The 11295-nt window shown below is 43.3% G+C and overlaps 2 protein-coding genes across 9 annotated transcripts in view; one reads left to right on the top strand and one right to left on the bottom strand.

Moving 5' to 3' along the window:
- Positions 1 to 1490: 1490 nt before the first annotated feature.
- Positions 1491 to 9734, top strand: LOC135091527 (ran-specific GTPase-activating protein-like). 5 transcript variants are annotated; one of them, XR_010262546.1, is made up of 8 exons: positions 2475 to 3199; positions 3937 to 4256; positions 4750 to 4852; positions 5134 to 6163; positions 6444 to 6605; positions 7975 to 8256; positions 8526 to 8647; positions 9499 to 9734. XR_010262546.1 is itself a non-coding variant. In XM_063989269.1 (4 exons), the coding sequence occupies exons 1-4, from the start codon at positions 3185 to 3187 to the stop codon at positions 5158 to 5160; spliced, it is 306 nt and encodes a 101-aa protein (XP_063845339.1). In that variant the 5' UTR covers positions 1491 to 3184; the 3' UTR covers positions 5161 to 5553. The 5 variants fall into 5 exon arrangements, 2 of the variants coding, with proteins under 2 accessions (XP_063845339.1, XP_063845340.1); XR_010262544.1 differs by lacking the exon at positions 7975 to 8256 and having other exon boundaries at positions 2502 to 3199; XR_010262545.1 differs by lacking the exon at positions 7975 to 8256 and having other exon boundaries at positions 2505 to 3199; positions 4087 to 4256.
- Positions 9735 to 10225: 491 nt separating this feature from the next.
- LOC135091525 (uncharacterized) overlaps positions 10226 to 11295 on the bottom strand; it is a 72422-nt gene continuing 71352 nt past the window's right edge. For all 4 annotated transcript variants that reach the window (XR_010262541.1, XR_010262542.1, XR_010262543.1 and 1 more), the window contains one exon: positions 10226 to 10881. The gene's annotated coding sequence lies outside the window, so the exon portion shown is untranslated. The remainder of the gene's footprint in view (positions 10882 to 11295) is intronic.

Genomic DNA, 11295 nt, shown 5'->3' with positions numbered 1-11295 from the left:
AGAAAGTTGTGAGAGAGCATGGAGAGGAGAGAGTGCTAGTTATGGGTGACATGAATGCACATGTGGGAATACTGGGGGAACAGGTGAACAGGAATGGTGAAATGCTTGGAGAGTTTGTTGATGAACTGGAGCTGGAAAATCTGAACGTTACTTTGGCAGAGGGGCGTGTGACTTGGAGTGCAAGAGAACAGGAATCGGCAATTGACTACATGTTGGTGAATGGAAGAATGCGTGAAATTGTGTCGCACATGTGGATAGATGAGGATGGTTTGGTTGATATTGTGTCCGATCACAACATGCTGGTTGTGGAGTGCTTGATGCAGGGTGGGAATGAAGTGAAAGTGGCAAGTAAGAGAAAGAAGTGGAGACTGAGAGATGTAGGGTGGGAGAACTTTCAGGTTGATCTGAGTGAGAGAAGCTGGGACGACGAAAGTGTGCATGACGTGGAGCATCTGAATGAGAAACTGGTTGAGGACGTGAGGGGTGCTGCTGAGAACCAGATAGGGTTTGTGAGAGTAGGTAGAAGAAAGAATGTATGTAAACCATGGTGGAATGATGAAATCAGAGCGGCTAGGAAGGAGCGAAAGAGAATGAGTAGACAGTGTAGATGGCTGAGGAAAAAGAGGCATGAAAGCGATGAGGCAGAGAATGAGTATCTGAATGCATGGGCAGTGTATGTGAAGCAGCAGCGGTTGACGAGACGAATGATAATGAATGCTAAAGTGAAGAGTGAAAGGAGCGTGATTCAATCTTTAAGGGAGAAAGGTATGGAAGGTGGCCGTGAATGGTACAAGTTCATGAGAGGTGAGAATATGTCAGGCAGTGTTAGTGTGGAGAGTCTAAAAGTGGAGGGTGTAGTTATAACAGAGAAGGATGGAATCAGGGAGGCAATCAAAGGGTTCTGGGAAGAAGTAGGTGGGGTAGGTGAGATGTTTAGTGTGAGAGAAGAATGTGTAACACTGGAAAGGAAGAATGCAGATGAACTGGATGAAAGAATCAGTAGGGATGAAGTGGAGAGGTGTGTGAGAAGGCAGAAGAATGGCAAGGCAGCAGGTCCAGATGATATACCCTATGAGTTCTACAAGAATGGTGGGGAGGTAGTGATAGACAGAATGACTGAGTTATTCAACCGAGTGTGGGATGAAGAGAGAGTGCCAAGAAAGTGGAATGAGAGCCGAGTGTGTCTGTTACATAAGGGAGGATTTAAGAGTAAGAATGAGCTGAAGAACTACAGGCCAATTGCATTAGTGAATACAGTAGGTAAAGTTTTCAGTGCAGTGTTGAATGAGAGACTGTGTAAATGGATTGAGAGAGCTGGAGTGCTGGGTGAAGAACAGAATGGTTTTCGTAGGGACAGGAGAGCTGAGGACAATATGTTTGTGGTGAATGAAATGATTGAGAAGAAAAAGAAGGATGGGGGTAAATTGTACCTAGGTTTTTTGGATATAGAGAAAGCTTATGATAGAGTGAACAGAGAAATGTTAGGTAGAGTCTTAGAAAAGATTGGATTGAGTGCAAAGATAGTTAACGTAGTGCAAAGTATGTATGTGGACACAAGAGCTAGATACAGGCTAGGAGACATAGAAACAGACTGGGTGAAGAGTGAGAGAGGAGTTAGGCAGGGCTGTATATTGTCACCAACCCTTTTTAGCCTGTATACAGAGGAGCTAGCAGCCAGGATGAGAAGAATGAATGTAGGGGTAAGTGTGGGGAATAATAAAGTATGTGTGCTCCTTTATGCAGATGATGTAGTTGTTATGAGTGAATCAGCAGATGAGCTTCAAAGTTTGTTGGATGTAGTGGATGGCTATGGTAAAGACTTTGGAGTAAGGTTTAGCAGTGAGAAAAGCAAAGTAATGATTGTGAATAGGTCAGAGGATGAAAGTAATGTGGTATGGAGACTTGGAGAGAATGAGTTGAGACAGGTGCAAGAATACAAGTACTTAGGGATGTGGATGAGTCCTAGTGGGTGTGCAAAGGCAAAGAATGAAAAGATAAGTATGCTAAACCAGTGGGTAGGTCGATTGGGAAGCGCGGCAAGGATGAGAGCAAGTAAGTATGATGTGTTGAGAGAAGTGTGGAAGAGTGTGGCTGTGCCATGTATAATGTATGGTATGGATGTGATTGCATGGAATGAAAGTGAAATTGATAAGTTAGAAGTGGGCCAGAACAAAGTAGCAAGGATGGCACTGAGTGCACCGAGGTGCACAGCAGTTGAAGCCTTGAGAGGTGACATGGGATGGAGCACCTTCAGAGAAAGACTGACAAAAGCCACACTTAGGTACAAGATTAGGCTTGAGAGAATGGATGATGCAAGAATAGCAAGGAAGGTGTACCTGTGGAATGAAAGTGGAAGCAAATGGAGGAAGAGATGCATGAGAATGACAGACAGGAATGGGATTGCAAGTTGTGTGGGCGATAAGAATGGCTGGTAGGAATCAAAATGAGCGTGAATGGGTGGTAACAAGAGGAGGAAGAGTGGGAGCCGAATGGGATGTGAGAAAATGGAAGAATGAGATAGACAAAGAAGTGAAATGTGTGGGACTGAATGAATGGAAGAATGAGATGGAAAGAAAGAAGACCCTGGAATGGTACAAGGAGAAAGGGGCCCCGAGGTATGAAAGGTGGTATGATGGAAGCCTGGGCGGTGATCTTCTCTTCCGAGCGAGGGCACAGTGTATGGATGTGAATGCAAGGAGTTACAGGTGGTCTGAGTCCCGCAGCAAAGTGTGCCAGATGTGTGACATGGGAGAGGATGAGACGGTGGAACATGTGGTGCTGGAGTGTGTGCAGTATGCCAGAGACAGGAATGAGATGATGCAAGTGATACTGACTGAGTTAGGGCATGATAGGAATGAAAGAGTGGAGAAGACAGGAAAGGAATGGATGGTGTTGTTGCTGGGACTGTGTAGAGAGGCCAATGAAAGGATGATTGAGGCGGTGAAAGAGTTTCTGGAGAGAATGTGGCGTGCCAGGTGTATGAACAATTAGGATAGAGGATGCTGTTCGTTTCTCTTTTTTTTTTTTTTTCCCTTTCTACAGGAGTTGCCGATCCAAAGGCCTGGCTCAGGAGTGATCCTGTGCCACCTGTACCATCAAGATCAAGATCAAGAGTCTGCGTACAAAATTGCATCGGAGGGATTGATAGAGGCAGCCACAATTATCCATCATCATCGGCGACACCATGGCTCTTGAGAAGGTAACATGGCTACCGTTCTACACTCACATCATCTGGCTATCAACACACACGAGAATGGCGGCGGTGCAGAGGTGTAAATAGGGAAAATAGGCGTATATGTGAGGGCGGGTGGCGGGGATCCTATGGCGGAAAATCGATGGATGATCGAGGGTGATGCCCCACCATTATTAATTACTCCTTTATTTAGCGTTTTACAACACACACACCTGCCCGCCAGTAAGAAGCAGGTGTGGGCGGCCATCTTGAGCGCTAAGGGACGAGGGGACAAGGGGAAATAAGGAAATATGGCTCAAAATGCCTCCTTATTTTATTGTATTTTCGATTTTTTTATTTTTTTTATTTATGGAAGTGTGTGTGTGTGTGTGTGTGTGTGTGTGTGTGTGTGTGTGTGTGTGTGTGTGTGTGTGAGGGAAGGGAGGACGGGAGTGGGGGAGTTCTTGTGTTCGTTAAGGATAAAAAAAAAAAGTTTTAACGTAAATATTTTCCTTATTTTTCTCTTCATTTTCTTGTGTTTGTTGTTTGTTTTGTTTGTTTGTTTTGTTGGTTCGTTATGTGTGTGTGTGTGTGTGTGTGTGTGTGTGTGTGTGTGTGTGTGTCAGAATATATCGTTTTTATTTTTTTCATTTTTTTCAGTTTTCTTGTCTCAACTGAATATTTGTTTGTTTGTTTATTTGTTTGTTTGTATATCCAAGTATGTTTGTCCTCTTCTTCCTCTTCCTCCTCTTTCTTTCATCTAGACCTCCTCTTCTCTCTTCCCATCTCTTCCTCCTCCTAGCCCAACCAAGCCTAATTCTCTCTCTCTCTCTCTCTCTCTCTCTCTCTCTCTCTCTCTCTCTCTCTCTCTCTCTCTCTCTCTCTCTCTCTCTCTCTCTCTCTCTCTCTCTCAGACAGACAGACCTCGATGACAGCGTGGTGAGCGAGGAGGGGGAGTCAACCAGCAGAGTAGGGGAGCATGACCCCTACTTTGAACCAGTGGTGACCTTGCTGGAGGTCTTCGTGGTTAGTGATGATGACCAGGAGGAGGAAATGATAAGACTGAGTTTCGAGGTCAGGTCAGGTTGGTAATGGTGTTTTTTATATTATTATTATTATTATTATTATTATTATTATTATTATTATTATTATTATTATTTTTGTGAGCTTTTTATTGGTTTATTATTTTATTGAGAAATGTTGTTGGTAGTTTTGCTGTTTCTTGTTGTTAGGTGAGGTGAGGTCAGGTCAAGTACTGATGGTAATTTTGCTGTTTTATTATTGTTAGGTAAGGTCAGGTTTTCTTATTGCAGGTAAATAGTTATTATTATTATTATTATTATTATTATTATTATTATTATTATTATTATTATTATTATTATTTTCTCTCAATCTATGTTTTCTTTCTTACTTACCTCCCCCTCCTCCTCCTCCCCCTCCTCCTCCTCCTCCTCCTCCTCCTCCTCCTCCTCCTCCTCCTCCTCTCCTTGTTCTTCACATAACTTCTCTTAATTTTATTAACCTAACCTAACATGCAGACAGTGCCAGCCTAACGTAACCCCCCCCCCCCCCTGCAGGCAGTACAAGCTGTTTCTTTATCACACCTCTGAGTCGCCCCCACAGTGGAAGGAACGGGGCATGGAGGCCATTAAGATTCTGAGGAACAAGCAGAAGAAGGCTGTAAGTGATTGGGTTAGGTTTGTGTGTGTGTGTGTGTGTGTGTGTGTGTGTGTGTGTGTGTGTGTGTGTGTGTGTGTGTGTGTGTGTGTGTGTGTGTTGACTGGGCTGCCTCATGTGGGATTACCAGCCTGATCTGATTGTCTGACAGACAGACAAGAAGACAGACAGACAGATAGATTATTATCACTATATTATTACCAGTCATTAATTCAAATAGATAGATTATTATTATTGTTATTATTATTTTATCACCAGCCATTAATTCTCTCCTTATTTTTCAGGTGGAGTTTGTTCAGTGGCAGAATTAATGCCAGTGGTTGAGTTCAGATCCTCCAAGACACACAGACACACACACAGTAGCCCCTCCACCTCCCCACAGCCCTCCACAGCCCCTGACACAGCATCTGACACAGGCCCTTCACAGACCACCACATACCTCACACATACATAAGAACATAAGAACATAAGAAATAAGGGAAGCTGCAAGAAGCGACCAGGCTTACACGTGGCAGTCCCTGTATGAAATATACCTACCTATTTCCATCTGTTATCCCCATCCATAAACTTGTCTAATCTTCTCTTAAAGCTCTCTAGTGTCCTAACACTAACAACATGATTACTGAGTCCGTTCCACTCATCTACCACTCTTTTTGAGAACAAATTTTTTCCTATCCATCCTAAACCCAAATTTTTCAAGCTTGTACCCATTATTTCTTGTTCTACCCTGGTTGCTGATCCCAAGAATTTTGCCTACATCCCCCTTGTTATAACCCTTATACCACTCAAAGACTTCTATCAGGTCCCCTCTTAACCTACGTATCTCTAAAGAATGTAAATTTAACAGCTTCAACCTCGCCTCGTAAGGAATACTCCTCATCCCCTGTATCCTTTTAGTCATTCTCCTCTGTACTGATTCTAATAGACCTATATCTTTCCTGTAATGTGGGGACCAGAACTGCACAGCGTAGTCTAGATGAGGTCTGACCAGCGCCAAAGTATAACTTTAATACTACTTCCGGCCTTCTACTTTTAACACTCCTAAAAATCACACACACCACAGGAGCCTCACAAACAGTCTCACAGCCTTCACAAGCAGCCCCACACTCCACCACAGACACACCAGACCCACAGCCCTTCACCTCACCCACTTCCCAGCCCCCAACGCCCCCCAGCCACCACAAATGAAGTGAAAGGAAGGGACTGTGGCTTCACCCAGCCAGCCAGGACAGCCTACAGAGAGGGGGTAGTCCCAGTCAAGTCACAAAATATAGGATTGGTTCTTCCTACAGTTTGAAGTCAATGATTGGACAGGTTCTCTTTGTTTACTTGTTATTGTTCTCTCTCTCTCTCTCTCTCTCTCTCTCTCTCTCTCTCTCTCTCTCTCTCTCTCTCTCTCTCTCTCTCTCTCTCTCTCTCTCTCTCTCTCTCTCTCTGCCCTTCACTATTGTTAGGTAATAATTGCAGTAACAGCAGTAGTCATAGTTATTATTGTATATTTTTTAGCACTCCAGAACAGTGTAGCAGTAGTAGTAGTAGTTGGCAGGAATTAAGTACAGTATTAAATATATTCTGATCTTGATTTGTGTTGCAGGCCAGACAGCTTAGTGGCAGAGCTGCAGGTGGCCCTTGTAAGCTTCCTGGTGGCACAGATGTAGGACGGCTGGGAGCAGTGGAGGTGCCTGATGGGGCAGCTGTGCCGGGCAGAGGGGCTGCTACTGCTGCTGCTGCTGCTGGGGAGAGCCACACTTGTATGGTAAGCTTCTCTCAGTCCTTCTCTAACAGATTAATGAGGTTGTTGTTGATGTATTTTTTTGTTTTTCTCTATATAAAATTGCTCTCTCTCTCTCTCTCTCTCTCTCTCTCTCTCTCTCTCTCTCTCTCTCTCTCTCTCTCTCTCTCTCTCTCTCTCTCTCTCTCTCTCTCTCTCTCTCTCAAGTTAGCTTAGTGGTAGTGGTAGTAATAACAGTAGGAGTAGTAGCATTAGTAGTAGCATGAACACCACACACTTAACACTCCCAACTCTCCCTTCCAGACCCTAGTAGTAGCAGCAGTAGTAGTAGTAGTATTAACACTAACCACTCATTATTTCTCTACTGGTGATCTTCTGGCTTTCCTTACTGAGTCTTGGTCATCCTCTTTTAGAGATTTTGGTGAAACTTTTGCTGTTGCCTTGGACATATCAAAAGCTTTTGATAGAGTCTGGCACAAAGCTTTGATTTCCAAACTACCCTCCTACGGCTTCTATCTTTCTCTCTGTAACTTCATCTCAAGTTTCCTTTCTGACCATTCTATTGATGCTGTGGTAGACGGTCACTATTCTTCTCCTAAATCTATTAACAGTGGTGTTCCTCAGGGTTCTGTCCTGTCACCCACTTTTCCTATTATTCATCAGTGACTTTCTAAAACCAAACTTGTTGTCCTATCCACTCCTATACTGATGATACCACCCCGCACTTATCCATGTCTTTTCATAGACATCCAACCCTTCAGGAAGTAAACAGTTCACGCAGGGAAGCCACAGAACACCTCACTTCTGATCTCTCAAAAATTTCTGACTGGGGCAGACCAAACTAGTTATTGTTTGCTGTCTAAAAAATCAATTCTTCCATCTATCAACTCGACACAACCTTCCAGACAACTATCCCCTCTTCTTCAATGACACTCAGCTGTCCCCCTCTTCTACACTGCCACACTCCCCTGCCTGTTTTCCCTTGGTACAAGCTTCTCATGTGATGGCTCACCCATAATTTTCCTCACATAATGAGTCCTGGCAAGCTTGACAGTGAAGAAAAGTGTTGTGATGGTATTTGTTCAAGAAGGGATCAGTAATTGTGAGACAGGAAGGAAGATGGCAAATTCAAAAGCAGCCGTCACCCAGGTGGTGGACGGAGGCCGCTCACCCCCAGTCATCCTGCAGCTCACAGGTCTCTTCTGACCAGGAGAAAGATGGCGTGGCAATCAAGTGTTCACCATGCATGTGTTCCATCAACTTATTATTCCTGTATCTGTCTTCCTTTTTTTGCCCTTAGCCTTTCTCTCAGGAGTGGCAGCTATGCCCAGCACTAGTGTAGCCCTGGCCAACTGTGTCACGGCTGTCTTTGATCTCCCTGTCTTCCTTCCAGCCCCACAGTTACTGACCTTGACTCAAACACCATCACGGCACTCTCTTCCCTGTTAAACTTGCCGGGATCCATTGTAATGTAAGGGGTATTGAATGTGAGCGATGAAATGAGAAGGTAGTGGTAAGGGGGAAAAAAGTACAGGGGAGCGCAGGAGAGACACCTCTCTCCACTGTGCCTGACAGCGCAGGAGAGACACCTCTCTCCACTGTGCCTGACAGTCTCTCAGTGATTGAAAGACTGAGCATAACATCTTCAGGACTGAGCATAACATCTTCAGGGCACGTGAGTTGCCATGTATGACAATTTGGCACTTTTTCCATGTCTTCTTATTTGAGTAGACATATCATATCTTGTCATAATGAAAAGTCTAGTTTATCATGTATGTGAAGACCTTCAAGTTACAATACACCCCACTGCTTTAAGAGTTAAATGTACATGTCAATGTTTTCTGTCGTGCCTTCTTTGCTGTGTAATGTTGTGGTGAAACGGTTAAATTCTGGACCAAGTTGTGAGTCATGCAGCAGGAGTATAGGTGTGTGTCTTCCCCACAGGTGGTAACACGGAGAGGAAGTGGAAGAAACCTTGGGACGCTCCCATAACTCAGGAGCAAGAAATACACCTTACTGGAAACCTTGTGACTGACAGGTGGCGGTGACTGCAGGAACCAATTCAGGTGACCACTGTGTTTTGTTGCTACACTTGAGAATCCTCTATCCTAAATTTAAAAATCTAAGTTTTTAATTGTCATGTCTTGTCATGTTTTTGTCCCACCAAAAAAAATGATTACTAGAGCTTGATTTACTGCCATGGGAGGTATCAGAAATTGGCAAGTTGTCATTAAAAAAAAACTGGGGAAATCTAAAATATGCACCACTTTCATTCACTCCCAACAATTTTGGATAAGGAATCCTCAACTGTATGTAATCAGAGTATTGTTGAGAGTCATGGTGTGTGTGTGTGTGTGTGTATGAATCCTTATGTATGTATGTGCAGGATAAGAGGGAGGTGGTTAATAAGATTAGTAAATTAGGCGTGCTCTTACCAAGATTAGAAGAGCAGTAAGTGTGAAAATAGTGGTACAGGATTGCAGGAGAGGCAGTGTGTGGGCTGGGTAAGTGCACGTGTGGTGCTTTTGTTAAGAGTGACCGGGATGGATGAGTGTTACCGGTGTGGTGTGTTGTGGAGAGTTACTGAAGAGGGTTAGAAGGAATGGTCTGCAGTGATCAGTGTGAAATAAGAGGAGAGGATGCGTTGCTTGAGTTTTTGTTGCGAGATGTGCACGTGAAAGGTGTATAGTGAAAAATAAGGTTTTTTGGGGAATTTATGGATATAGAAAGATAAATAGATATGAATTGTGGGGTGTTTCAGGATTATTTGGGCCAGGTGATGGGCTGTTCAAGGGAGTGAAAAGTTTGTGAAAAGTAAAATGCCGGCATTTGAGTTATAGAATTAGTATGTATGTGTGATATAAGTTCATGTCTTAGTAACTTTCCATCTTCCCCAAGTTGCATTACTCTTTTGCAGATGTCTGTCTTGTGTTGGCGAACGTCCTGTCTGCAGTCAGGCCAGTAGTGCCATGTCGCAGGGTGTGACATCAGGTGAAGAGCCAAATGGAGAGTGTCTGCAGCCAGTACTGGGTGTGCTGATGCTGTACAAGTGTCGAGCCAGGTGCCACAGCACATGTCAGCTGACTCCACTAGTGTAGTGTCTCTAGTCCAGGATGCACTGCTGTGTACGACTTGTAAATATTTGTGACTGTAAATATTTGTGACTATTCTTATTATATATGTGAAATAAATATATAGTTTGCTAACAGTGTGGTATAATAGTGTAAAAATAAATATTTGATAATTCATGCATGCCCCAAAGGTAAAAAAAAAAAAACAGGATTGTGCCCTCTAAACTTTTAAGATACCACTTGCACATAGAAGCCCCGTCCCAGCGACTCCAGTGTCGGCTGGGATGGGGCTTTTCTATGTGCAAATGGTATCTCTTAAACTTAGTTTAGTAGCCAATCCTGACTTTTTTTTTTTTTACCTTGGGGGCATGACCTGGTAGTAGTTTAGTAGCCAATCCTGACCTTTTTTTTTTTACCTTGGGGGCATGACCTGTACTCCCAGAAAGACTGCCAAAGATATTATTGACATGGCATAAATAACTATCATTGTTTTTTTTACCTTGAGGGCATGACCTGTACTCCCAGAAAGACTATTTGCCAAAGATATTATTGACATGGCATAAATAACTATCATTATGTTCAAGATGGTATACTGAATGTTTATTGTTTTAATGTGAATGTTAAGTGAATAAATACACAACAATAATATAAACATGGCACTTTTTTTCCTTATTACTGAAGTGCTGGAATGTACAAAACTTATCCCAAGCCTGAATGAAGGTGGTGGTGGTGGTTGTTGAGTACAGAAGAGAGGGACTTGCTACATTCTTCCTTCCCAGACTGGAGTGGACTGGAGAACTCTTGCAGCAGGGCCTGGGAGCAACAACACTTGCCAATTCTTATGTCCTTGCGTCAACTTGAGTGAGGAGCAACCTCTTCTTTGTGAAACTGCCTGCAGCTCTCGTGCCTCCACAAGTGTTGAAGGTTGCCTGTCGGTCCCGCCATGACTTGAAGGGAATTTTACGTGTTCTTCCTGCTTGAAATTCTTGACACACTCTTCTTACTGCAACTTGACTCTTCCCTGATTGCTTTGTCCCAACGATACTTAATACCTCTTGTGGGGCTTGAAGGTGGTGACGCTCTGCCTCTTTTCCTGGTGAAGCTTGACTCCCTGATTGCAATGGAGTACATTGGGCCTGGCGTGACAACACTGTTTAATAACCAGGTGCTGGTAGAGATTCCTGTGGGCTGTTCATGGGATGATGAAGTGGAAGCTGCACACTTCACACCTACAAGGAAAACAGACCATTAGTTCCTAGATACATGAAGCTTGTTGTATGTGTTGTGATTCCTTGTAATGTGTTTGATAACTGATTCCCTACAAAACTAAGACTACACAAGATATATGATGGGAAAATGGAGGAAGCCTGACAAGCACTGCATGGTATGGGAACTGTGCTGAGATTTAATATGAAATATGGCTAAATTCCATACTGTCATATTCAAGAAACAAAAACTGAAAGAAAGGAAAGCACCAGGTAGAGAAAATCTGAAAAGTATGGCAGTATAACGTTTGAAGCTGAGAAATGCATGTTTGATAAATACGTCCCTATTATAATTTAAAGGCAAAAATTTGAAGGATGATGCAGAGTAGAAGAAAACACCAGATAGAAGAAATTTGCATGGCATCACAGATATTTCAA

Source organism: Scylla paramamosain, chromosome 37 (assembly GCF_035594125.1).
Source record: "Scylla paramamosain isolate STU-SP2022 chromosome 37, ASM3559412v1, whole genome shotgun sequence".
NCBI classification, from domain to species: Eukaryota; Metazoa; Arthropoda; class Malacostraca; order Decapoda; family Portunidae; genus Scylla; species Scylla paramamosain.
This window is presented reverse-complemented; position numbering and strand designations above follow the sequence as displayed.

What these genes read in the sequence shown, in the direction of transcription:
- LOC135091527 (XM_063989269.1), top strand. An exon ending in AGACTGAGTTTCGAGGTCAG is followed by an intron (nt 4,252 to 4,749) that starts GTCAGGTTGGTA and finishes CCCCCCCTGCAG; the next exon opens with GCAGTACAAGCTGTTTCTTT. An exon ending in GGAACAAGCAGAAGAAGGCT is followed by an intron (nt 4,853 to 5,133) that starts GTAAGTGATTGG and finishes CTTATTTTTCAG; the next exon opens with GTGGAGTTTGTTCAGTGGCA.